Below are 24,557 nucleotides of genomic sequence, written 5' to 3' on the forward strand. Positions count from 1 at the left end.
GGAAGTAAAGCACTCCTCAGCAAATGTACAAGAACAGAAATTATAACAAACTGTCTCTCAGACCACAGTGAAATCAAACTAGAACTCGGGACTAAGAAACTCAATCAAAACCGCTCAACTACATGGAAACGGAACAACCTGCTCCTGAATGACTACTGGGTACATAACGAAATGAAGGCAGAAATAAAGATGTTCTTTGAAACCAATGAGAATAAAGACACAACATACCAGAATCTCTGGGACACATTTAAAGCAGTGTGTGGAGGGAAATTTATAGCACTAAATGCTCACAACAGAAAGCAGGAAAGATGTAAAATTGACACCCTAACATCACAATTAAAAGAACTAGAGAAGCAAGAGCAAACACAGTCAAAAGCTAGCAGAAGGCAAGAAATAACTAAGATCAGAGCAGAACTGAAGGAGATAGAGACACAAAAAACCCTCCAAAAAATCAATGAATCCAGGAGTTGGTTTTTTGAAAAGATCAACAAAATTGATAGACCGCTAGCAAGACTAATAAGGAGGAAAAGAGAGAAGAATCAAATAGACGCAATAAAAATGATAAAGGGGATAGCACCACCCACCCCACAGAAATACAAACTACCATCAGAGAATACTATAGACACCTCTACGCAAATAAACTAGAAAATCCAGAAGAAATGGATAATTTCCTGGACACTTACACTCTCCCAAGACTAAACCAGGAAGAAGCTGAATCCCTGAATAGACCAATAGCAGGCTCTGAAATTGAAGCAATAATTAATAGCCTACCAACCAAAAAGAGTCCAGGACCAGACGGATTCACAGCCGAATTCTACCAGAGGTACAAGGAGGAGCTGGTACCATTCCTTCTGAAACTATTCCAATTAACAGAAAAAGAGGGAATCCTCCCTAACTCATTTTATGAGGCCAACATCATCCTGATACCAAAGCCTGACAGAGATACAACAAAAAAAGAGAATTTTAGACCAATATCCCTGATGAACATCGATGCAAAAATCCTCAAAAAAATACCGGCAAAGCGAATCCAGCAGCACATCAAAAAGCTTATCCACCATGATCAAGTGGGCTTCATCCCTGGGATGCAAGGCTGGTTCAACATACACAAATCAATAGACGTAATCCAGCATATAAACAGAACCAAAGACAAAAACCACATGATTATCTCAATAGATGCAGAAAAGGCCTTTGACAAAATTCAACAGCCTTTCATGCTAAAAACTCTCAATAAATTCGGTATTGATGGAACGTATCTCAAAATAATAAGAGCTATTTATGACAACCCACAGCCAATATCATACTGAATGGGCAAAAACTGGAAGCATTCCCTTTGAAAACTGGCACAAGACAGGGATGCCCTCTCTCACCACTCCTATTCAACATGGTGTTGGAAGTTCTGGCCAAGGCAATCGGGCAAGAGAAAGAAATAAAGGGTATTCAGTTAGGAAAAGAAGAAGTCAAAATGTCCCTGTTTGCAGATGACATGATTGTATACTTAGAAAACCCCACTGTCTCAGCCAAAAATCTCCTTAAGCTGATAAGAAACTTCAGCACAGTCTCAGGATACAAAATAAATGTGCAAAAATCACAAGCCTTCTTATACACCAGTAACAGACAAACAGAGAGCCAAATCATGAATGAACTCCCATTCACAATAGCTTCAAAGAGAATAAAATACCTAGGAATCTAACTTACAAGGGATGTAAAGGACCTCTTCAAGAACTACAAACCACTGCTCAGTGAAATAAAAGAGGACACAAACAAATGGAAGAACATACCATGCTCATGGATAGGAAGAATCAATATTGTGAAAATGGCCATACTGCCCAAGGTAATTTATAGATTCAACGCCATCCCCATCAAGCTACCAATGACTTTCTTCACAGAATTGGAAAAAACTACTTTAAAGTTCATATGGAACCAGAAAAGAGCCCGCATTGCCAAGACAATCCTAAGCCAAAAGAACAAAGCTGGAGGCATCACACTACCTGACTTCAAATTATACTACAAGGCTACAGTAACCAAAACAGCATGGTCCTGGTACCAAAACAGAGATATAGACCAATGGAACAGAACAGAGCCCTCAGAAATAATACCACACATCTATAGCCATCTGATCTTTGACAAACCTGACAAAAACAAGAAATGGGGAAAGGATTCCCTATTTAATAAATGGTGCTGGGAAAATTGGCTAGTCATGAGTAGAAAGCTGAAACTGGATCCTTTCCTTACTCCTTATACGAAAATTAATTCAAGATGGATTAGAGACTTAAATGTTAGACCTAAAACCATAAAAACCCTAGAAGAAAACCTAGGTAATACCATTCAGGACATAGGCATGGGCAAGGACTTCATGTCTAAAACACCAAAAGCAATGGCAACAAAACCCAAAATTGACAAATGGGATCTAATTAAACTAAAGAGCTTCTGCACAGCAAAAGAAACTACTATCAGAGTGAACAGGTAACCTACAGAATGGGAGAAAATTTTTGCAATCTACTCATCTGACAAATACCCAGAACCTATAAAGAAGTCAATCCAATTTACAAGAAAAAAACAACCCCATCAAAAAGTGGGCAAAGGATATGAATGAACAGACACTTCTCAAAAGATGACATTCATACAGCCAACAGACACACAAAAAAATGCTCATCATCACTGGCCATCAGAGCAATGCAAATCAAAACCACAATGAGATACCATCTCATACTAGTTAGAATGGCAATCATTAAAAAGTCAGGAAACAACAGGTGCTGGAGAGGATGTGGAGAAATAGGAACACTTTTACACTGTTGGTGGGACTGTAAACTAGTTCAACCACTGTGGAAAACAGTGTGGCGATTCCTCAAGAATCCAGAACTAGAAATACCATTTGACCCAGCCATCCCATTACTGGGTATATACCTAAAGGATTATAAATCATGCTACTATAAAGACACGTGCACACATATATTTATTGCAGCACTATTCACAATAGCAAAGACGTGGAATCAACCGAAATGTCCATCAGTGACAGACTGGATTAAGAAAATGTGGCACATATACACCATGGAATACTATGCATCCATAAAAAAGGATGAGTTCGTGTCCTTTGTAGGGACATGGATGCAGCTGGAAACTATCATTCTCAGCAAACTATCGCAAGAACAGAACACCAAACACCGCATGTTCTCACTCATAGTTGGGAATTGAACAATGAGATCACTTGGACACAGGAAGGGGAACATCACACACTGGGTCCTATAGTGGGGAGGGGGGAGGAGGGAAGGATAGCTTTAGGAGATATACCTAATGTAAATGCTGAGTTAATGGGTGCAGCACACCAACATGGCACATGTATACATATGTAACAAACTTGCACGTTGTGCACCTGTACACAAGAACTTAAAGTATAATACAAAATAAAATTTAAAAAAAGAAAGAGGAGAAGGAAGTAGGGGGAGAAGGAAGTAGGAGGAGGAGAAAAAAATGAGAGAAAAAATGAGAAGAAGGAAGGAAGAGGATAAGAAGGAAAAGAAGAAAAGGTGGAAGAGAAGGAGAAGGAAGAAAAATAGAAAGAAGGGAGGAAGAAGGGTGGGGAAAGAGTACAGGGGCAGAGAAGATAAACTTAGATACATCACAGCCAAATTGCTGGAAAATAAAGAAAAGAAATATATTGAAGGCTGAGAAAGGAAAAAAAAATACATCAACAAGAACAAGTAAGAATTACAATAGACTTTACATTGAAAATTATGCCTATCAAGAGACAGTGGAGCAAGATCTTTAAAGTACTAGAAGAAACAGGAAACCCAGAATTCTATATCCAGAAAAAAACAACTTTCAAAAATGAAGGTGATTCATTGGAGGCTTAAAAACGAATAAAAAAAGTGAAATTTTCTGCTACAGCAGTCACTGAAGAGCAGCAGCCATAGTTCTGCATTACCACATGGCCATGGGCCTCAACCAGGGCCCATGGTGAACAAGAATATAAGCAAGCTGAGGCAGGGCTGCCACTCTGGACACCTCACCAAGCACACAAAGTTTGTGTAAGACATCATCTGGGAGGTGTGTGGCTTCCTCCGTAGAAGTGGCATGTCATGAAGCTGCTCAAAGTCTCCAAGGACAAGCGGGCCCTCAAGTTCATTAAGAAAAGGATGAAAACACACATATGCACCAACAGGAAGCAAGAGGAGCTGAGGCAGTATCCTGACTGCCATGAGGAAAGCAGCTGCCAAGAAAGTCTGAGCCCCCACCCCACTCTGTGTATAATAAAACCTATAAAGAAAAAAAAGAAAGTGAAATAAAGACTTTTTTCACAAACAAAAGCTGAGAGAATGCACTGCCTACAGATCTGCTAAAATAAGTAATATCAAAGGAAGCTTTCAAGCAAGGAAGGGGTATAATACCAGAAAGAAATCTGAATTTACACAAATAAATGAAGGATATTGAGAATAATCAAAATGTGAGTAAATATAAAAGGCATTTTCTGTTGATTTTAATCACTTAAGAAGATAACTGACTATTTATAAAGCAAAATTAGTAACAATGAGTTGTAGGGTTTAAAAAATATAGAAAACTAACATGTATAGCCACAATAGGAGGTCAGAGAAACTTAGAGAAGTAACATATGTGACCACAACAGAGGTCAAAGAAGAAAAAAAGTAAACAGAGTAAGTAGGGAAAAATAAAGGCAACTAATAAAATGGTGTGTTTAAATATAACAACTCAATAACTTCAGTAAGTACAAAAGGTCTAATCACCATAACTAAAGGGCAAAGTTTGTCAAATTAAATTTTAAAGAACAAGACCCAATTATATGCTTTCTAAAAGAAATCAATGTAAAGATAGGCTAAAAGTAAAACACAGGAAAAAAAGATCCCATGCAAACACCAGTCAAAATAAAACTGGAGTAGCTATATTAATATCAAACAAAACAGATTTCAGAACAAGGAATAAAAGGAAACATCCAATAAAAGTGGTCATCAAAAAGACACAGCAACACTAATTGTACATGTATATAACAACAAAGTTTCAAAATGCATAAAACAAAAACTAATAAAACTGAAAGAAGCAGAAGTAGGAAAATCCAAACTTATACTTGGAGACTTTAACACTGAACAAAAGAAGTAATCATAACAGATACAGGGCCTGAAAGAAGAAATCAAGAGGGAAATCAGAACATATTTTGAGTTGAATGAAAGTAAAAACCCATAGAGTGTGTATCCCAGATGTTAAAAAAACAAAAAGAGAAGAAAAAACCTAACTTGTCAAAATGTGTAGGACAGAGCTACATCAGTGCTTAAAGAAAAATTCACAGCATTAAATGCCTATATTAGAAAAAGGAAAGTTCTCAGATATATAGCCTAAACTTCTACCTTACAAAATTAGAAATGAACAAAAAAATAAAAACAAAAACCAGTGAAGGATAAAATAAAGAGCAGAAATCAAAAAAACTGAAAATAGAAAAACAGAGAAAAATCAATGCAACTAAAACCTAATTGTTTGAAAAGATTTAAAATTTTATAAAACCCCTAGCTAAACTGAACAGAAGAAAAAGAGAAAAGAAATAATCAATATCAGAAATGAAAGTGAGTATCATTACAGATTCTGCCACTACTAAAAGAGTAAGGGAATGTTACAGATTCTTCCACGATTAAAAGAAAAAGGGAACGTTATAAACAATTTTATACTAGTAAATTCAACAACTTAGAAGAAATAAACTAATTCTTTGAAAGACAAAAACTACCAAAGTTCAATCAAGCAGAAGTAGGTAACCTAAGTAACCCTATTTATTTTTAAAATCTGAGTTTGTAGTTAAAAAACTTTTCCACTGAGAAAATTCTAAACCCAAAAGCCTTCACTGGTAACTTCTACCAAATAATTAAGAAATACCAACCAGGTGCAGTGGCTCACGCCTGTAATCCCAGCACCTTGGGAAGCCAAGGCAAGCAGATCATTTGAGGTCAGGAGAGCCAGCCCGGCCAACATGGTGAAACCGCTTCTTTACTAAAAATACAAAAAATCAGCCAGGTATGGTGGTACACACCTATAATACCAGCTACTCGGGAGGCGGAGGAGAAAGAATCGCTTGAACCTGGGAGGTGGAGGTTGCAGTGAGCCAAGATCGCACCACTGCACTCCAGCCTGGACGACAGAGCTAGATTCTGTCTCAAAAAAACAAACAAAAAAATCCTGTTCTAGCTGGTTTTAAAAACTGCTTTTGCCACACTCATCAAAAGTCATCTTATTGATAAATCAATATATTCAGTCCTTCTCTTATTTGATCTCTCTGCAGCATCTGACGTAGTAGTCATTCTCTGTTCCTTTTTGCAGGTAGTCTTTCCTCCTCTTTTTTCCTGTATCTTGAATGCATCTTATCTGCTATTCAAATCTTACCCATTACATTTCTGAAATATCTCTGGAGTCTTTCCCTTCCTCCTCTCTACCTTCACTGTCTCAGTTCAGACCCTCAATATCTCTTACCTAAACAACTCTGGCTGCCTCCTGACTGGCATTCCTGTCTGGTTTCGCTCTGCTCAAATCCATGCTCCACATTACTTAACAGAAGTATCTTTTGAAGAATGCAAACCAGATCAATTCACATTCATGTTCAAATCTTAAATGAGCATTTCTTCAAACTTTCTACTTGGCATAGTAACAGTGACCTCAGCTTCTTTTCCTGACTTTCCAGGTTCATCCTCATGCTCTCTAGGTTCTGGGATACTATAGTTTTGTTATACGGTTAAAATTCCTCACTCCCTGCACTTAAAGAAAGATCACCTCCTTGAGTGCAGAGACCAAGTTTCAGTCATCTTATTAAAATCAGTCATTTTTAAGTGTCTAGCATTTAGTGAGTGTGATGATTAATTTTGTATGTCAACTTGTCTGGGCCACAGTGCCCAGATACTTGGTCAAACATTATTCTGGGTGTTTCTGCAAGAGTGTTTTTGGGTAAGATTTACATTTAAAGTGGTGAACTCTGAGTAAAGCAGATCATGCTCCACAATGTGGGCAGTCCTCATCTAATCAGCTGAAGGCCTGAACAGAACAAAAAGCTGACCTCCCAGGGCAAGAAGGAATTCTCCAGTAGACTGTTTTTGGACTGAAGTTTCAACTCTTTCCTGATTCTCCATCCTGTCAGCCTGTCCCATCAGATTTTATACTAGCAAAGCCTCCACAATCACATGGGCCAATTCCTTAATATATATACACAGACACACACACACATACACACACACACACACACACACATGCTGATGGTTCTGTTTCTTTGGAGAACACTGAATTACACAATGGTTATACAAAAAATGTTTTTCAAATTAATGAAATTAATTAATTAATGCTGGATTTTTGTTCTACTTTCATTTAATTTACAAATACATGTCTGTGAGGAGATTTATTTTGACATATTTTTATAGATCACTCACCAGTTTTAAGTCAATATAAATGTGTTAAGTTAAAACAACAAATATACAATATAAGGACTACAGAAACTGGAACACATGTTAGGTTTCATGTTACAAATACTTTTAAAAGAAGAAAAAGTGTTGACTAGCCAGGTTATAAAAACAGAATTGAAATCTCTAGCAATACCACACAAAGATTTTTTTAAATCATTCAAAAGAATTGCCTAGAAAACAAAAAAGTACATCAAAGTGTCTTTATATATTTTTGTTTCTAACTCTCAACTTTTAAAATGTGTTCCTGTAGAAACTAAAAATATCTTTGAAACAGAATTCTTGTGTGAGAAGATGCTGGTCTAAAGCATGTTACTTTTGATAAAAGTAATTAGTAAGCCTGTTTTTTGAATGTTCACATAAATAAAATGTTTGATAGAAATAATGTCTACAAATCTACAGATAACAAAATGATACTTAATACAAAATGGAAATAAGCCAATTTCTGCCAAGTTATATGCCAAGTTCTGAATTCAGGGTTCTCTGCTTCCCTTGTAACAGATGTAGGTGTTAATGATGTCATTAACTGCTGCAGAAAAAACAGGGGACCATGAACACAGGTCTTGGCAGAAAATAAACACCCTATGAGTTCACCTTTAAATTTAAAGTAAATAGAAAAATTAGTTTATAGAGTGTCTGTCCAATATAGTTCCTGCCCTAAAGGGGTAAGTCAGAATTTTTATTTCCAGTGTTTTCAGCTGTATTCCAAAAATAAAGGCTAACAACCTGTGTTCTCAAAAGACACAAATTAAGACTGTATCTATACGGCAAAAACAACCAGTCAACAAGTTAAAAATGTTACATTGGTATTACATAAAATATGTACAACCACACGACAAACTTTTTGCATTTTCTAATCGTAAGATTACAAATACTCATTAATATCTCATCTTACTCCGTAAGTATATGTTATTTTGTGCTTGGATCATCTATCTTTGTATTGCCTCAGAAAAGTTAAAATTGACATCTACTTTAATACCAGTTAAGATCAAAATTTATTAATGACTTTGATATTATGACAGATAGGATACACAGATGTAAACTTAACTCTTACCTTCTCAAGTTGATCCTGAAGATTAGTGGATGCTTTATAACCAAGCTGTAATAGCATTGCTTCTGCAGCATTTTTTTTGGCTATCTTTTTATTAGGTCCTGTTCCTGTAGCAACTTCATTGCCTACCTTCACCTGATAAGATTAAAGAAATAAATTAATGATAATTGTTTTGGTAAACAGGAAGTCCTTACATCATAAAGCAATTCTACTCTCTAGCATTTGAAAATATAAAGTTCAGTCCAAAATAAAAACAGCAACATAACATTTATGTAATCTTATATGTATATGAAAAAAATATGAAAAAATGGTCCTTAAAATATCAATGGAGGATTATCTCATGATGGTAGAATTTTATAGAATTTTTACTTCCATATACATTTATATGCTATTTGTTTTTTAAAACACTAAATTTATATTATTTATATAAGCAGAAAAATAAAATTTACATTTTAACAGCATTCGTGTTGGTTATGACTACATTTCAGCATTCTTATATTTCAACTGATAAACTGAAAAGGCTGAAATTCATATTGGTGCCATTTAAAATAATGTTCAAATTGCAACATTTATGTAAACATTCAAGTTTACAAAGATTTACATTAAATAGTTCCTGAAGAGAATTAATACACAAGTGTTGCTACAACATTATGATTAAAAACAAAGGCTTCTGGCTGGGCACAGTGGCTCACACCTGTAATTCCCCTTTGGGAGGCCAAGGCAGGCGGATCACAAGGTCAGGAGTTCAAGATCAGCCTGGCCAATATGGTGAAACCGCATCTCTACTAAACTTACAAAAATTAGCCAGGTGTGATGGCACGCACCTGTAGTCCCAGCTACTCAGGAGGCTGAGGCAGGAGAATCGCTTGAACCTGGTAAGTGGAGGTTGCAGTGAGCCACAATTGTACCACTGCATTCCAGCCTGGGGCCACAGAGTGATACTCCGTCTTTAAAAAACAAAACAAAACAAAACAAAAAAGCAAAGGCTTCCAAGTCAGATTGGGATATGAAACTCAACTCTATTATTTCCTAGCTGTATGAACTGGGACAAATTATTTAATATCTCTAAGCCTCAGGTTTTTCATCAGTAAAGCACAGGTAATACCAACTTCGGCACAGTGTTGCTTTGAAAAGTAAACAAGATAATGTGTGTAAACCACAGCGTTTAATCCATCATAATTGCTCAATAAAAAAAGATTTTTATCATTAGAACTATTCTACAGTTATCTTCTGTGAGCAATTTATACATGTATTTACAACCATACAACTATAAAAAGTAAAGTAGATAGCCAAAAAGAATAGAATTACAAGAAGAAATAGAAAATACACAACTATAGTTGAATTTCTTTTTACACAATGGTCTCAGTAAGTGATTGAAGAAGTAGTTAAATAGTTATTCACAACTTTGGAAATTAAACAATGTAATTCTGGTCAGGTGTGGTGGCTTATACCTATAATTCCAACAGTAGGAGGATTGTTTGAGGCCAAGAGTTTGAGACCAGCCTGGGCAATGTAGTGACACCCCATCTTTACAAAAAAAAATTTAATTATTTAGGCAAGATGGCTGTAGTCCCAGCTACTTGGGAGGCTGAGGTGGGAAGATTGCTTGAGCCCAGGAGTTCAGGGCTGCAGTGAACTGTGATCATACCACTGCACTGCACCCTGGGCAACAGAGCAAGACCACATCTCTAAAAAAATTAAAATTAAAAATTAAAAATTTTATAAACAATGTAATTCCAAATTACAATGGGCAAAAGAAGAAATTCCAGTGAAAACTAGAAAATATTTTAAATAATCCACGGAAATATACCAAAACTTGAAGGACACAGCAAAAGGAAGGTCTAGAAGAAAATGCATAACCGTAACAGCTTACAGGAGAGGAACAAAGTAACGAGCTAAACATCCACCTCAAGAAGTCACAAACATATCAGCAAAACAAACCCAGAGAAACCAGAATAAAAAGCAAAAGGTAAGGAAATACAAAACAAAGTACAATAAAGTTAGAAAAGCCAAAAGTTGGTTCCCTAATAAGACTAATAAAATGATAAATCAAAAGTAAGACTGGTCAAGAAAAAAAATATGAGTTCTTCTCTGAGATGGGTATTTTTTAAAAAGAAAAGAAGAGGAGAAGGCACAAATAAGAAATGAAATAATTAAAAAGGGAGATTACCATCGCTTCTGTAGCATTACAAAATAATAAGGATTACTGAGGCCGGGCGGAGTAGCTCACTACCCGTAATCTCGGCACTTTGGGAGGCCAAGGCAGGTGGATTACTTGAGGTCAGGAGTTCAAGGCCAGGTTGGCCAACATGGTGAAATCCTGTCTTATACTAAAAATACAAAAATTAGCCAGGCATGATGGCAGGTGCCTGTAATCCCAGTTACTTGGAAGGCTGATGCAGGAGAATTGCCTGGACCCAGGAGAAAGAAGTTGCAGTGAGCCAAGATCATGCCACTGCACTCCAGCCTGAGCGACACAGTGAGACTCTGTCTCACAAAAAAAAAAAAAAAAAAAAAAAAGGAATACAGAGAACAATTTTATGCTAAATTTAAAAAACATATTTAGATACAATGGAAAAATTCTTAGACAATACAAATTACCAAATTGCCACAGAATAAGCCTAAAGAATACGACTAAAACTACTAATGAAATAAAAACCATAATAAAAAATCTTTGTAAAAAGAAAACTCTGGAGATCTTCTCCACAAAGTTCTACTCAATATTTAAGGAAGAATTACGCTCTTCTTTTCATCCAAATTCATCCATAAAACAGAAAATGAGAAATCAGTCCCCAATTATTTTATGAGCTACCATTTTGATTCCAAATCCCAACAAGAACAGTACAAGAAAGAAAATTTAAACAGTTTCACTCATGAACATAGATGCAAAAGTTTTAAACAGTATAATGAATAAAGCAATATACAAAAAGAAAAAGATTCATGACAAAGTTAGGTTTATTGCAGGAATGCAAGTTTGGTTTAACATTTGAAATTCAAACTAGAAATTGACATTCATTCATAATGAAAACTATTAGCAAACTAGGAAAAGAAAACTTTTTTAATATGATAAAGGGCATTTTATAAAACACCTACAGCAAACCTCAGGAAACACTGTACTTAATGTTGAAAGAAACAAATTAGAAACAAGACGAGGATGTTCCCTATTATTGCTACTGTTTAAAAGTTTACACAAATCCTAGACAGAGAAATAAGGCAAGAAAAAGTAAAAAAAGGATCAGGAGGGAAAAGAACTCATTATTTATAGATGTGATTTCACATATAAAGAAGCTAAGAAACTCCATAGATGAATTACAAGAATCAATTAGATTGTAACCAGCTCAGTATGAAAAAGAGAACTGCATTTCTCCATTCCATCAACATTCAAGTAGTAGATGAAAAATATTAAAAAGATACCATTTACATTAAATGAAAATCAAATACCTAGGATGTGCAAATCTTCTACATAGAAAACAAAGCCTTATTGAGAAACTTTAAGAAACACCTAATAAATAGAGCAAAATGCCATGTTCATGGATTGAAGACAATACTAATGTAATATCATCAGTTCTCTTCAAATTGACCTAAACTCAATTAATCGAACTCAATGAAAACTCAATAAAAATTCCATACATCTTTTTATAATACTTGAACAAGATGATTCCAAAATTTACATGGAAATGTGAAGTGCTAAGAACAGCCAAAATCCTTTTGAGGAAGAACAAGGTGAGGGACACTTATTTGTCTGGATATCTAGACTTACTATAAAGTTAATATAAGGAAAAATTTAAATTTGACTGCATTAAAAATTACTCTTGTTCTTCTAAAAGCACTATTTAGAAAGGAAAGTCACAATACAAGGGAAGGTATTTAAAATGCCATATAACTACAGAGGGCTCACATCCAGAATATATAGGAGGTTCCCATATATCAGTGTTTTTAAAAAACTAGCAGAAAAATGAGCAAGAAAAGTGAATGGGCAATCCATATCTGAAAAGTTGAATTGTTTTATCAGTTATCATTTTGTTTAAAAAAAATTAGAAAGTTTCAATAATAGCTTCATGCCACTTTAATATATTTCACAATGACAACAAAATTCAGTTTTCAGCTAAATAGCATGATACTCCTAACCATACTTTTCTTTTTTGTCTCTTGTGTAAGATCATAACACTGGCTGTTTCATCTGTCCCAGAACATACAAATTCCCATTTGGTATCCACACTTGAGTACTGTTCATCACTTATTCTTACCTCCTTATTTACAGTTTTTGTGTTATTATTTCCAACACTACTTTTAAGTTTAAGTGAACCACCCAATTTTAAGGAACTGGGAGAATATACAACAAAATGGTAACGAAATACAAACTTAAACATAAACAATGTGCAAACGATATAAGAAAGGAGCTGTACTCTCTTTTAACAGAGTTTCAGTAAAGACAAACTAAATGACAGTTCATATAGCACATGAAACACTGAAAATATATTCCTTACAGAATTTCTGTAACAACTATCACAAATTGTATAGTTTAAACCTGTGAAATATTTTTTAAATATTTCATTGCCTTTTCTTCTGAAACTGGAAACCACCATATCGTGACAAATCAGAAGTAGTCTTTGGACTTCACGCTGAGAAGGACAAATCTAGTATAGTGAGACCAGGTACTTACAGCTAGATGAATACACACCACCTGCTATAACAGTGTCTGCCTCAACATGGCAGGCCCTAAGGATAATCTACTCAAACCCCTGGCTAGAGTTACCTCTGCTACCTGTTATCTTTTCCGATGCTTGGTTTGTTCCCCCAGCTTCATCAGTCCCTATGTTATTGCTGGAATCCTTCTTAGTGAAAAGATTTGGTCAGTTACGTCAGAAGCTTCCTCTACTGCTCTGAGGCCTGGTCTTGGACTTGTCAGCTTTAATGCTGTTCCCATCCCTGTATTCACCTTGTCTCTCTATCTGCTAGATTTCCATCTGGCCTATTCTGATACCTTCAGCACTTACTTATTCTAAAACAAGTGCTTCCCAGATTCATCTACCCATTCACCCAGCCCTTGCCTCATGCAAATTTTAATAATCTCATGGTTGAATAGTTTGTAAGCAGTTATCCCAGAGTAATTTGTTAACACAGAAAGACCACATTGCCAAAGGACTTTCATTCTCTGCTAATAAACACAATGGTCACTCAAAACATCACTTTATTATAAAAGTTAAGTAAATATATAAATTTCACAAGTCATCTTCCTTGAGAGGTCACAAATTTTATAACTATTGTAAATATGGTCTCTACATTTAAATGTGAATTTCTATCTGTAAAGAAGCTCAATTATTTTACCATGCAGTAAATTTAAGACTGCCAAATCTTTGTCTTTAAATTTAACAGTTCATTCACATGAATCAAATCCTCAAAAACCTAAGAAACTGAAAAGTTCTGAAATAGAATTTACCAAAAACTTAATTTTTATTTATTTTTTAACAACCTGGTGATCTTAATCACAGGCTGAAAAGTTAGTATCACATAATAACACAGTGTGCTGATATGCAACTTGGTTATCATTATTTTCTGTTTGAAAGATTAAAATACTCCTCACCAAAAAAATGAAAAGCTTTAAGAAATCTGCTTTGGAATAAAATACCCAAATAATGTCATCGGAGGTTTTCTTTATCTAGTAATCAACATAAGTAACAGCATCCATTCTAAAATATACAGTTTTTCTTTGGTAATAGATAAAAATGAGCATCTCATCTCTAGGTATTTTGCTTCCATATTCAATTATAACAAATGATAACACTGCCTAAGTAGTTTATACAAAAGCCATTACTTTGATAAAATTGCTGCAATACTGTAATGAATCCACTGGGGCTTCCAGAAGGGGAAAAAACAATATGAATTCAGTGCGAAAACATTTAAAAGCACAGCCAAATGTCCCCATTTGACTAGAATGTTTATGAATACCCATAAAATGGAAGCTGGCCTAAGATATGCTAAATTCCTCTTTCAGAAGGGGTACTCAATACACTCTGTAGAAAAGGATTTGTTTAATAAAGCCAAAGCCAGTTTATATTCCCAATACATGTCTAAAATTCAAGAGACTTTTTTCTTCAAGCTTTGGCATTCAAAGTCTATGTTCCAGAATTCTTCAAAGCTAAGAACGTTAAGGAAAAAAATAGTGAACATATTTTACCAGTGAAAATAACAAAACAATCATGTGCTGGATCCTAATAACATCTTGACAATAATGTGATTACTAACCAGAGAATTCCCCTCTTTTTGGATATCTGGGTTCCCAGGAGTGACTTATCTATGACTACATTATAAGTTTACATCTCCAACAAAAGCCATACAGGCAGGAAGGCAGGCAGCAAATATCTATCAAATGTTTATTAAGGTCCTACTATTTACGAACCACTGTATTGGGTACTGAAAGATAAAGAAATACGGAGATTATAAATTGGGAGGGAAGGCACAACTTAGCCATACACTGAAAGTTAGTCAGTATGAGATACTGTATTTGAGTGCCAAAATGTCTACCACATGGTCAGCACTTAATATTTTTTATTTTATCTAAGTTACATAAAATGTGAGATCCTTGGATTTGACTAAAAAGTCTCTGATTAACCAATTATTTAAAAAACAGTTTGGGACTAAGCACAGTGGCTCATGCCTGTAATCCTAACACTTTGAGAGGCTGAAGCAGGAGGATCACTTGAAGCCAGAAGTTCAACACTAGCCTGGGCTACATAGTAAAACCCTGTCTCTATAAACAGCAACAATAAAACAACAACAACATTTAATTAGCTGGTCATGGTGGTGTATGCCTGTAATCCTGACCTACTCAGGAGGCTGAAAAGGCAGGATCTCTTGGGCCCAGGAAATCAAGGCTGCAGTGAGACATGATCATGCCACTGTACTCCAGCCTGGCTGACAGAACAAGACCCTGTTGCCCCACCAAAAAATAAAACAAAAAATTAAAAACAGCTTGGGGAAAATAATAATTTAAATATAGACTGGGTATTAGATGATTCTAATGAATCATGTCTAATGTAAGAAAAGCTTTCATATTTCTTAGAAATATACACTGAATCTGCAAGGCTGAAATGACACGTAGTTAGAAATTATCTTTGAAATACTTCAGGAAAAGAAGAGAGAAAGGAAGAAACAGAGGAAGAAGAGAAAAATTAATAGCTAAATCAAGTGAGGCAAAAATCTTAGTAACTGTGGTGTTTGAGTGATGGGCATATTAATGGTCCATTACTATTCTCTCCCCACTTTTGGATATGTTTGAAATTGTAATAAAAAAGTAAAAGAAAAATTTCTTAAGACTGGAGTTTGAGCTGGCAAATGAAGACAAATAGGTAGGCGTTGAAAAGGAGAGCATTTTAGGCATTCTACCTCATTTCTAGCCCATCTGCCAATACACTAGAAGCCATTCCTCAATTTTCTTGGCTACACAATGCAGCAGTCAGATCTCAGCAATTCTGAGTGCCTCAGCCCCCACCATGGTTAGCTAGCCTGCTTACTCTCTTTTTCTAACTTTCCTGACAGCCCACAAGCTCAGGATTTTGGCCCTGATCCATCTACTACATCTATCCTTCTAAATTTTGTTTCTAATTCCATGTGTCTCCAATTCCCAGTAGTTAATAGACTCCGGCTACAAAATGTAATACAAAAAGTTTAGAGATACACATTAAATGATAAACTCCATGGTAAATAACCTGTATGAACTCAGAGTCCCTTGAAAACTTAGGTTGTCTATTGTAACATGTCCTTGACACTTGAATGTTTCCACCAAGTTGGTAGGTGGGCCTGGATAGAATGAATGCTTTAACTGGAAACAGTTTTACTTTCTGCTATTAAGTCCTAGTTTGCCTTTCACCCATATGTCTATTCCATCTTGGGGATTTCTAAATCTTTTCAGTAGTTTTAAAAGGTTAGAAATACCTGCATCACAAATTCTCGACGTCGAGGCATTCCTCTTTCTGAAAGCAAAACATAATCTGGCTCCTTTTCCTTTTTGGCCTGTTGAATTTGCGCCAGGCGGCTAATAGGGTTCATCCCTTGGCCATATTCTGGTCCAGCCTAAAAATTAATTTAAGAAAAAGTTTTAAAATATGCTTGTGAAACTTGTTATTGAATCCTTAAAAAAACGGTGCTGCTTCCCTCCACCCCCACACCCCAAAACTGTGACTAGAAAAGATAAATGAGTCATTTATGAATATTTATAAAGGAAAGTCATAAAATAGACCTGTAACCAAGGCTTCTATGGGACGTGGAGCTTAGAGGTATTAATTGCAAGCTGGGTCAACTATGCTTTTTAAATTGGGCAAACTCTTCAGTATACCAGAGGTGCTTCACAACTTCTGTTCATCAAGAAACATCAAAAAGAACATAAGAAGACCAACCATGAACTGGGAAGAGATATTTGTAACATTTTATTTTATTTTATTTTATTATTTTATTTTTATTTTTATTTTATTTTATTTATTTTTTGAGACAGAGTTTCACTCTGTCGCCCAGGATGGAGTACAGTGGTACAATTTCAGCTCACCATAACCTCCGTCTCCCAGGTTCAAGCGATTCTCATGCCTCAGCCTCCCAAATAGCTGGGACGGCGTGCCCCACCATGCCCGGCTCATTTTTATATTCTTAGTAGAGATGGGGTTTCATCATGTTGGCTGGGCTGGTCTTGAACTCCTGAGCTCAGGTGATCTCACCAGCCTTGGCCTCCGAAAGTGCTGGGATTACAGGTGTGAGCCACAGCGCCCAGCCACAACACACATAACTTTAAAAAGACATAACCAGTATCCAAAATATATTTTTTAAGACTCCTAAAAAGTATTAAGAAAAGGAGAATATAAAAGGGAAATGGGCAAAAGAGATAAATAAATACGTCGTATAAGGAAAAACTCAACATATGAAATGATAACCTCTAGGACACAGAAAATACATATTAAAAACTTCAGTAAGTTACTATTTCACACCCACCAAATTAGCAAAAATTAAGAAGTCTAACAGCCCTAACTGGTGAGAATGGGGAGTAACACAAACTCTTATAAAACACTGGGAGTACTATAAATCAGAAAACAACCTGGCAATGTCTAGTAAAGCCTGAGACGGTACATCCTACCCCAACTAGCCTATACCTAGGCACATATATACCCTAGAAAACCGTAACCCATGGACACATATGTACAAGAATATCCACAGATGCATTATTTGAAATAGGAAAAAAAAAAAAAAAAAAAACTACCACAAATATTCATCAACAAAAGAACAGATAAATTACAACATGTTCATATAATGGAATGGTATATAGCAGTGAAAATGAATTAATTATTGCTACATGCATCAAGATGAATGAATTTCAGAAAGAACACTAAGTAAAAAAAGCAAGCACAGAATAATATATATAGTATATTTTATGTAAAGTCCACTAAAACTACAAAATACTGCTGAAATTAAGATCTAAATAGTTAGTACATCATGTTCACAGATCAGAAGACTCAACAATAAGATGTCAATTCTCCTCAAAATCCCAGTAGACTTTTTTCCTTTTTGTTTTTTTTTTGAAACGGAGTCTCACTGTTGCCCAGGCTGGAGTGCAGTGGCGTGATCTCAGCTCATGGCAACCTCAGTCTCCTGGGTTCAAGCGATTCTCCTGCCTCAGCCTCCCAAGTAGCTGGGACTACAGGTGCATGCCACCAAGGATGGTTAATCTTTGTATTTTTAGTAGAGACAGGGTTTCGCCATGTTGGACAGGCTGGTCTCAAACTCCTGACCTCAAGTGATCCTTCCACCTCGGCCTCCCAAAGTGTTCAGATTATGGGCATGAGTCACCGCACCTGGCCCCCAGTTGGCTTTTTAAAATTTAATGTGTAAACTAACACTAAAATTCATACGGAAATGCAAAAGACAAAGAACCAAAACTTTGCGGGAAAAAAAAAGACTCAGACTACCTAATTTCAAGATTATAAAACTATGGCATTCAAGATAGTGCATGTAGTATTGGTATAAAGACAGACAAAGGGACCAATGAAACAGAATACGTGCCCAGATACAGATACACACACACACGGTCACATGATTTTCAAAAAAGGTACAAAAAGAATTCAGCGGGGTAGTCTTTTCAGCCAATAATGTTGGGACAATTGGCTATTCATATGTAAAAAGAAAAAGGAAAAAAAAAATCTTCAAGCCAAACCTCATACCATTTATAAAAATAATTAACTCAAAATGTCTCACAGATGCAAATGTAATTTCTAAAACTATAAGACTTCCAGAAGAAAAATTTTTGTAACTTGGTTAGGTAACAATTCTTAGATATAACACCAAAATCACGTTCCATGTAAAAAACTAATAATAATAAAACAAAACAAAAATATAAATAATAACATAAATTAAATATAATAAATCTTCAAAATTAATAACTTCTGCTCTTTGAAAAAGACAAGTCACAGGCTTGAAGAAAATATCTGCAAACTACATATGTGATAAAGCACCTGTATCCAGAGTGTATAAAGACCTCTAAAAATTCAATAATAAATTTATTATTATTTGAAATAAGCATTAAAATTTGTTAAGCTGGTAAAAAATTTAAATAAACACTTCATCAGGCCTCATGTGACAGTAAACACATAAAAAATTCTCAATATCATCAATTTCCATTACAGAGGAAATGTAAATTAAAACCAAAATGAGGTATCAATACCCATGTAGGTGAACATCTGAAATTTTAAAAACTGACTATGCTAGGTGTTAGCAAGGATGTGAAACAACTGGAGTTCTCACACACTGCTGATGAGAATGTAAAAGAGCACAGCTGCTACAACTTTGAAAAACTAAAGTTGACTATATACCTACTAAATGACCAAACCATTCCACTTTGAAGGATTTACCCAAGAGAAATGAAAGCATATGCTCTTATGATATATACACAAACGTTTATAGCTGCTTTATGAGTAACAACCAAAAATCAGAAACAGCCCAAATATCAAATATCCACTGACAGGCGAATGGATAAACAAGTGGTGGTATATCAATTCAATGAAATATTACCTGCAAAAAAACAGAACCACCAATTCATGCATGCAATAATAAGGATGAATCTCAAAATAATTATGCTGGGTTAAAGAAGCCAGACAAAAAAAAGAGTGGTTTCTTAGCAAATGAAGGTGGAAGATTACAAAGGGACATGAGGAAAATTCTGGGAGGAATGGATAGGTTCACTATCTTGACTGTGGTCATGGTTGTACACATGCAAACAAATATGAAAACAAACAGTGCACTTTAAACATGTACAACTCATTCTATGTCAATTATACCTCAATAAAGTTGTTTAAAGGAACTAAACAAATAACATTTTTTAGAAAAACAAACACAGTAGAACTGTAAGGTAGGAAATGGTCATACAAACTAATGATAGAGGTTGCCTAGGGAAGATTGCATGAGGATGTGATGGAAGAGGAGCACACAGAGAGCTTCAAAGCTTATTGAGAAATGTTTTATACTCAAGTTGGGCAGTAGGTCTTTCTCACACTTACTTAGTATGCTTTTTTACTTATACACAAGTTTATACACAGCTTTTTGCATGTATTATAACATAAAAGCAAAAATTCTTGGAAACCAAATGATCTTTCTGCATATGAACTTCCTTCATGTATTTTTCCTAGAAATAAGTTTGCATCTATTATATGGTCAAAACTTTACTTCCACCTATGAAACTTTATTCTTGTCTCTACTGTCTGTAGAGACATGGATAATCACTCTATTACAGATTACATGTTACACTAAACTTATCTAAAAGCCACTGTGCAGTCTTAGCTCTTCCAGATGATTGCTGCCATTTCGTCCAGACAATTTCTAGTATGGTGCTCCAGGTACAGCCTCCAGGCAGATCTCTCATGGTCTTTCAAACTAAGTTTAGGATTTTTGGACTTTATCCAAAGAGTAAGAAAATTACTGAAAGATTTTAAGCAGAGGCATGACATGATTAGACAAGTGCCTCTAAAAGATCATACCTTTTAAATGATCATTTGGTGTCAAGAGTACTTGTAGCCAGTTAAAACCTTAACTGTAGTAGTTTAGGTTAAGAGATGACTGTGAGTTGGACTAAAGAGTGGTAGAAGGGATGGAAAGAAAGGAACCAACTTAAAAAATATTAGGTGATGAGGCCAAGCACAGTGGCTCACTCCTGTAATCCCAGCACTTTGAGAGGCCAAGGCGGGGCGGATCACAGCATCACGAGTTTGAGACCAGCCTGACCAACATGGTGAAACCCCGTCTCTCCTAAAAATACAAAAATTAGCCAGGTGTGGTGGCCCATGCCTGTAATCCCAGCTACTCAGGAGGTTGAGGAAGGCAGGAGAATCACTTGAACCCAGGAGGCCGAGATCACGCCACTGCACTCCAGCTTGGGCGACACAGCGAGACTCATCTCATAAAAAAAAAAAGAAAAAAGAAAAAAGAAAAAAAAGAAATATTAGGTGACAGAATAAATAGGACTTAATCAGTGATTGGACATAAGGGGTAAGAGAGAAGTTAAACGCCGGGTGCAGTGGCTCATGCCTGTAATCCCAGCACTTTGGGAGGCCAAGGTGGGTGGATCACAAGGTCAGGAGTTCAAGACCAGCCTGGCCAACATGGTGCCTCTACTAAAAATACAAAAATTAGCCGGGCGTGGTGGCAGGCACCTGTAATCCCAGCTGAGACATGAGAATTGCTTGAACCCAGGAGGCAGAGGTTGCAGTGAGCCGAGATAGCGCCACTGCACACCAGCCTGGGCAACAAGACAAAAACTCCATCTTCAAAAAAAAAAAAGAGAAGTTAAAAATGACCCCCAGTAGTTTCAGCAGCTAGATGTTAGTGCCAGTCACTGAGATAAAGAACGCTGCAGGAGAAAGAGGTTTAGAAGGGAACATGATGAATTCGGGCCCAAATTTGAGGCACCCGTGAAATAGTAAGTGGAGATGTCTAATAGGCAGTGCAGAGCATATGGTATTCGGGAATCACCTATTTAAAGATGAAATTGAACACCTAGAAGAAGAAGAACAGCTTAGGGAAAGAGGAGGAAAAAGACTGAGAACTTCACTGTTGCAATGGTTAGATGAAGGGAAAGGAAAGAGCAAAAGAAACTTTTAGCTTTTGATAAAACACTGGTTTCAACTTCTACTTATATCCTGAAAAATAAAAATTAAATAAAGGGCCGGGTGTGGTGGCTCATGCCTGTAATCCCAGCACCTTGGGAGGCTGAGGCGGGTGGAACATGAGGTCAGGAGATCAAGACCAGCCTTGCCAACATGGTTAAACACTGTCTCTACTAAAAATACAAAAAAAATTAGCTGAGCGTGGTTATGTGCCTGTAATTCCAGCTACTCGGGAGGTTAAGGCAGGAGAATCGATTGAACCCGGGAGGCGGAAGTTGCAGTGAGCCAAGATCGTGCCATTACACTCCAGCCTGGCAACAGAGCGAGACCCCGTTTCAATTTTTAAAAATAAATTAAATTAATTATAAGGGGAATCAAGAAGGACTGATGAGAAAAGACAAATCCACATAATAATTCATAAGTCTAAGATTGAGATCCCAATGAAAAGAGAAAGAGAAGCTCTGAGTCTAGTGCTAGAAATAGTATGCCCAGTTCATGAAGATGTTAAATAAATAGGAATGTGTTTCCAGTGGTATACTGTCTTTATTTCTGTTTAATTTGACTCAAAGAATGTCTCTGAGTTCCAAGGAAATTATTGTTGATATAGATTGCAATGAAAAGAATCAGATACATAAATCTAATTTAGATAATGATGGAGTTCAGTGTACATTAAGAATTGCTTGGGGCTGGGTGCAGTGGTTCACGCCTGTAATCACAGCACTTTGGGAGGCGGAGGTAGGCAGATCACTTGAGCCCAGGAGTTTGCGACCTGCCTGCACAACATGGCAAAACCCTGTCTCTACAAAAAAATACAAAAAATTAGCTGCGCTTGGTGGTGTTGTGCCTGTAGTGACAGCTACTTGGGAGGCTGAGGTGGGAGGATCACCTGAGACCAGAAAATCAAGGCTGCAGTGAGCTGAGATCCTACCATTGCACTCCATACTGGGCAACAGGGGTGAGACCTTGTTTCAAAGAAAAAAAAAAAAAAAAACTCTGGGTGGCCAAGGCAAGCAGATCACTTTAGCTCAGGAGTTCAAGACCAGCCTGGCCAACATAGTAAAACCCCATCTCTACCAAAAAATACCAAAATTAGCTAGGTATGGTGGCATATGCCTAGTCCCAGCTACTCTGGAGTATGACATGGGAGAATCGTTTGAACCCAGGAGGCAGAGATTGCAGCCAGCCGAGATCATGGTGCCACTACACTCCAGCTTGGGAGACAGAGTGAGACCCTGTCTCAAAAAAAAAAGGTGGGGGTGGGGGAGGGGATTACTTGGTTTCTTGCTCTGACTGAAATGAACTACCAGCACCTTTGACAATTAAGTTATTCCTTAGACAGCAAATCTTAAATCATCATTCTATATACCAATAAAGACAGTGTTGTAATAACTGTGTCCAGAACACTTGATCTCTAAGATTAGAAAGCGCTCTTTGAAGTCTCGTCTTATAGAGGAGAACTACATTTAAAAACAGAATGTAAACACAAAGACATTATCAAGGCAGTTTTACATGTTAACAGGATAACCCTATACAGTGAATCTGAAAATCCAGAAGTTCACAATTAACCAGTATCAAATGGGCACTGCAGTCAGATGTGACAACTGGATCTGAAAGCTGACTCTGCTGCAGGATCTTGGATAGGTTTCTTAAATATAAAGGGCCTAATCTGTAAGATGGAAATGAATGCTGCATCACAGAGTGATTAAGAGGATCAAATGAGACAATGTGATTGTTTTATTCCTTTAAATAAAACCAAGGCAAATGATCAGATATTTTCTCTGCTTCCATTGAGTGTAAGAAACTATAGACCCTCAATGTATAAGCCATACAAGGAAGTGAGGAAAATGCTGAAAATCAGGATACTATTCCAGCTGACATATTATAAGGTATGAACATAAAATTATCTAGATTCCAACTCATTATACACATTGTTCTCTCAAAATAATCTTACATTTCACAGAGTATCTATAAGCTTTATTTTAACATAAGACAGACATGGCAAAAGTAACTCCAAGTGTGATGTATATGAGGAAAAATGCAGGAGGCTAACCTAGTCTGGGAGTAGGAGAGGACCAGAGGAGTCCCTAAAAAAGTCAAGTTTATGCTGAGATCTGAATGATGCATGGGAGGGAAGTTCTGGGATAATATTGCTTATATACTGGAAGCAGTAGCAAGTAATTGAGAATTCAAAATGTTTCTCCTGTCTCCCACCTCTGGGGAATAACATTTAAATAATAATCTTGCTTTTAATAGCTATAGGTAAAACAAGAGTTAGATTTATATCCTACTATAGAAATGTACAGATCTTTTCTAGCCTAACAATTTATTATTATTATTATTATCATTTTGAGATGGAATCTCATTCTGTCACCCAGGCTGGAGTGCAGAGGCAGTGATCTTGGCTCACCTCAACCTCTGCCTCCTAGGTTCAAGCGATTCTCATGCCTCAGCCTCCTGAGCTGTAGCTGGGATTACAGACGCTTGCCACCACACCCGGCTAATTTTTGTATTTTTAGTAGAGACCAAGTTTCGCCATGATAGCCATGCTGGTCTCGAACTCCTGGCCTCAAATGATCCACCCGCCTCAGCCTCCCAAAGTGCTGGGATTACAGGCGTGAGCCACCGCGCCCAGCCTGGTTTATTATTCTTAATTTATCAAGATAAAACTTAGTTAAATAGATTAGACGGAAGTTATGTGACCAGTTTTGTGCCACCATTCCAACATAAAATGCTGTTCTTCCATCTTAGAAAAGCCATAGATTTTATATATTAATAGATTTAAGAAAACAGTTCATGGATACATTCACATAAATATAAAATGTGAATAGGCAGTATCAGATACAAAATACCAATAGTTAATATGTGCTATTTATTACAGTATTTGCATTGTCATTAATAACAATGAATACTTAATAATTACTAATACATTTTGTG

The 24,557-nt window shown here is 36.3% G+C and overlaps 1 protein-coding gene across 5 annotated transcripts in view; it reads right to left on the bottom strand.

Moving 5' to 3' along the window:
• The window catches only part of STAU2 (staufen double-stranded RNA binding protein 2), a 334,517-nt gene that overhangs the window by 171,326 nt on the left and 138,634 nt on the right, over positions 1–24,557 (bottom strand). For all 5 annotated transcript variants that reach the window (XM_025393312.1, XM_025393315.1, XM_025393316.1 and 2 more), the window contains 2 exons: positions 16,423–16,560; positions 8,491–8,622 (listed from right to left, as the gene is read on the bottom strand). In XM_025393312.1, the coding sequence (XP_025249097.1) occupies positions 8,491–8,622; positions 16,423–16,560 (270 nt within the window). The remainder of the gene's footprint in view (positions 1–8,490; positions 8,623–16,422; positions 16,561–24,557) is intronic.

Source organism: Theropithecus gelada, chromosome 8 (assembly GCF_003255815.1).
Source record: "Theropithecus gelada isolate Dixy chromosome 8, Tgel_1.0, whole genome shotgun sequence".
In the NCBI taxonomy this organism is placed as follows: Eukaryota; Metazoa; Chordata; class Mammalia; order Primates; family Cercopithecidae; genus Theropithecus; species Theropithecus gelada.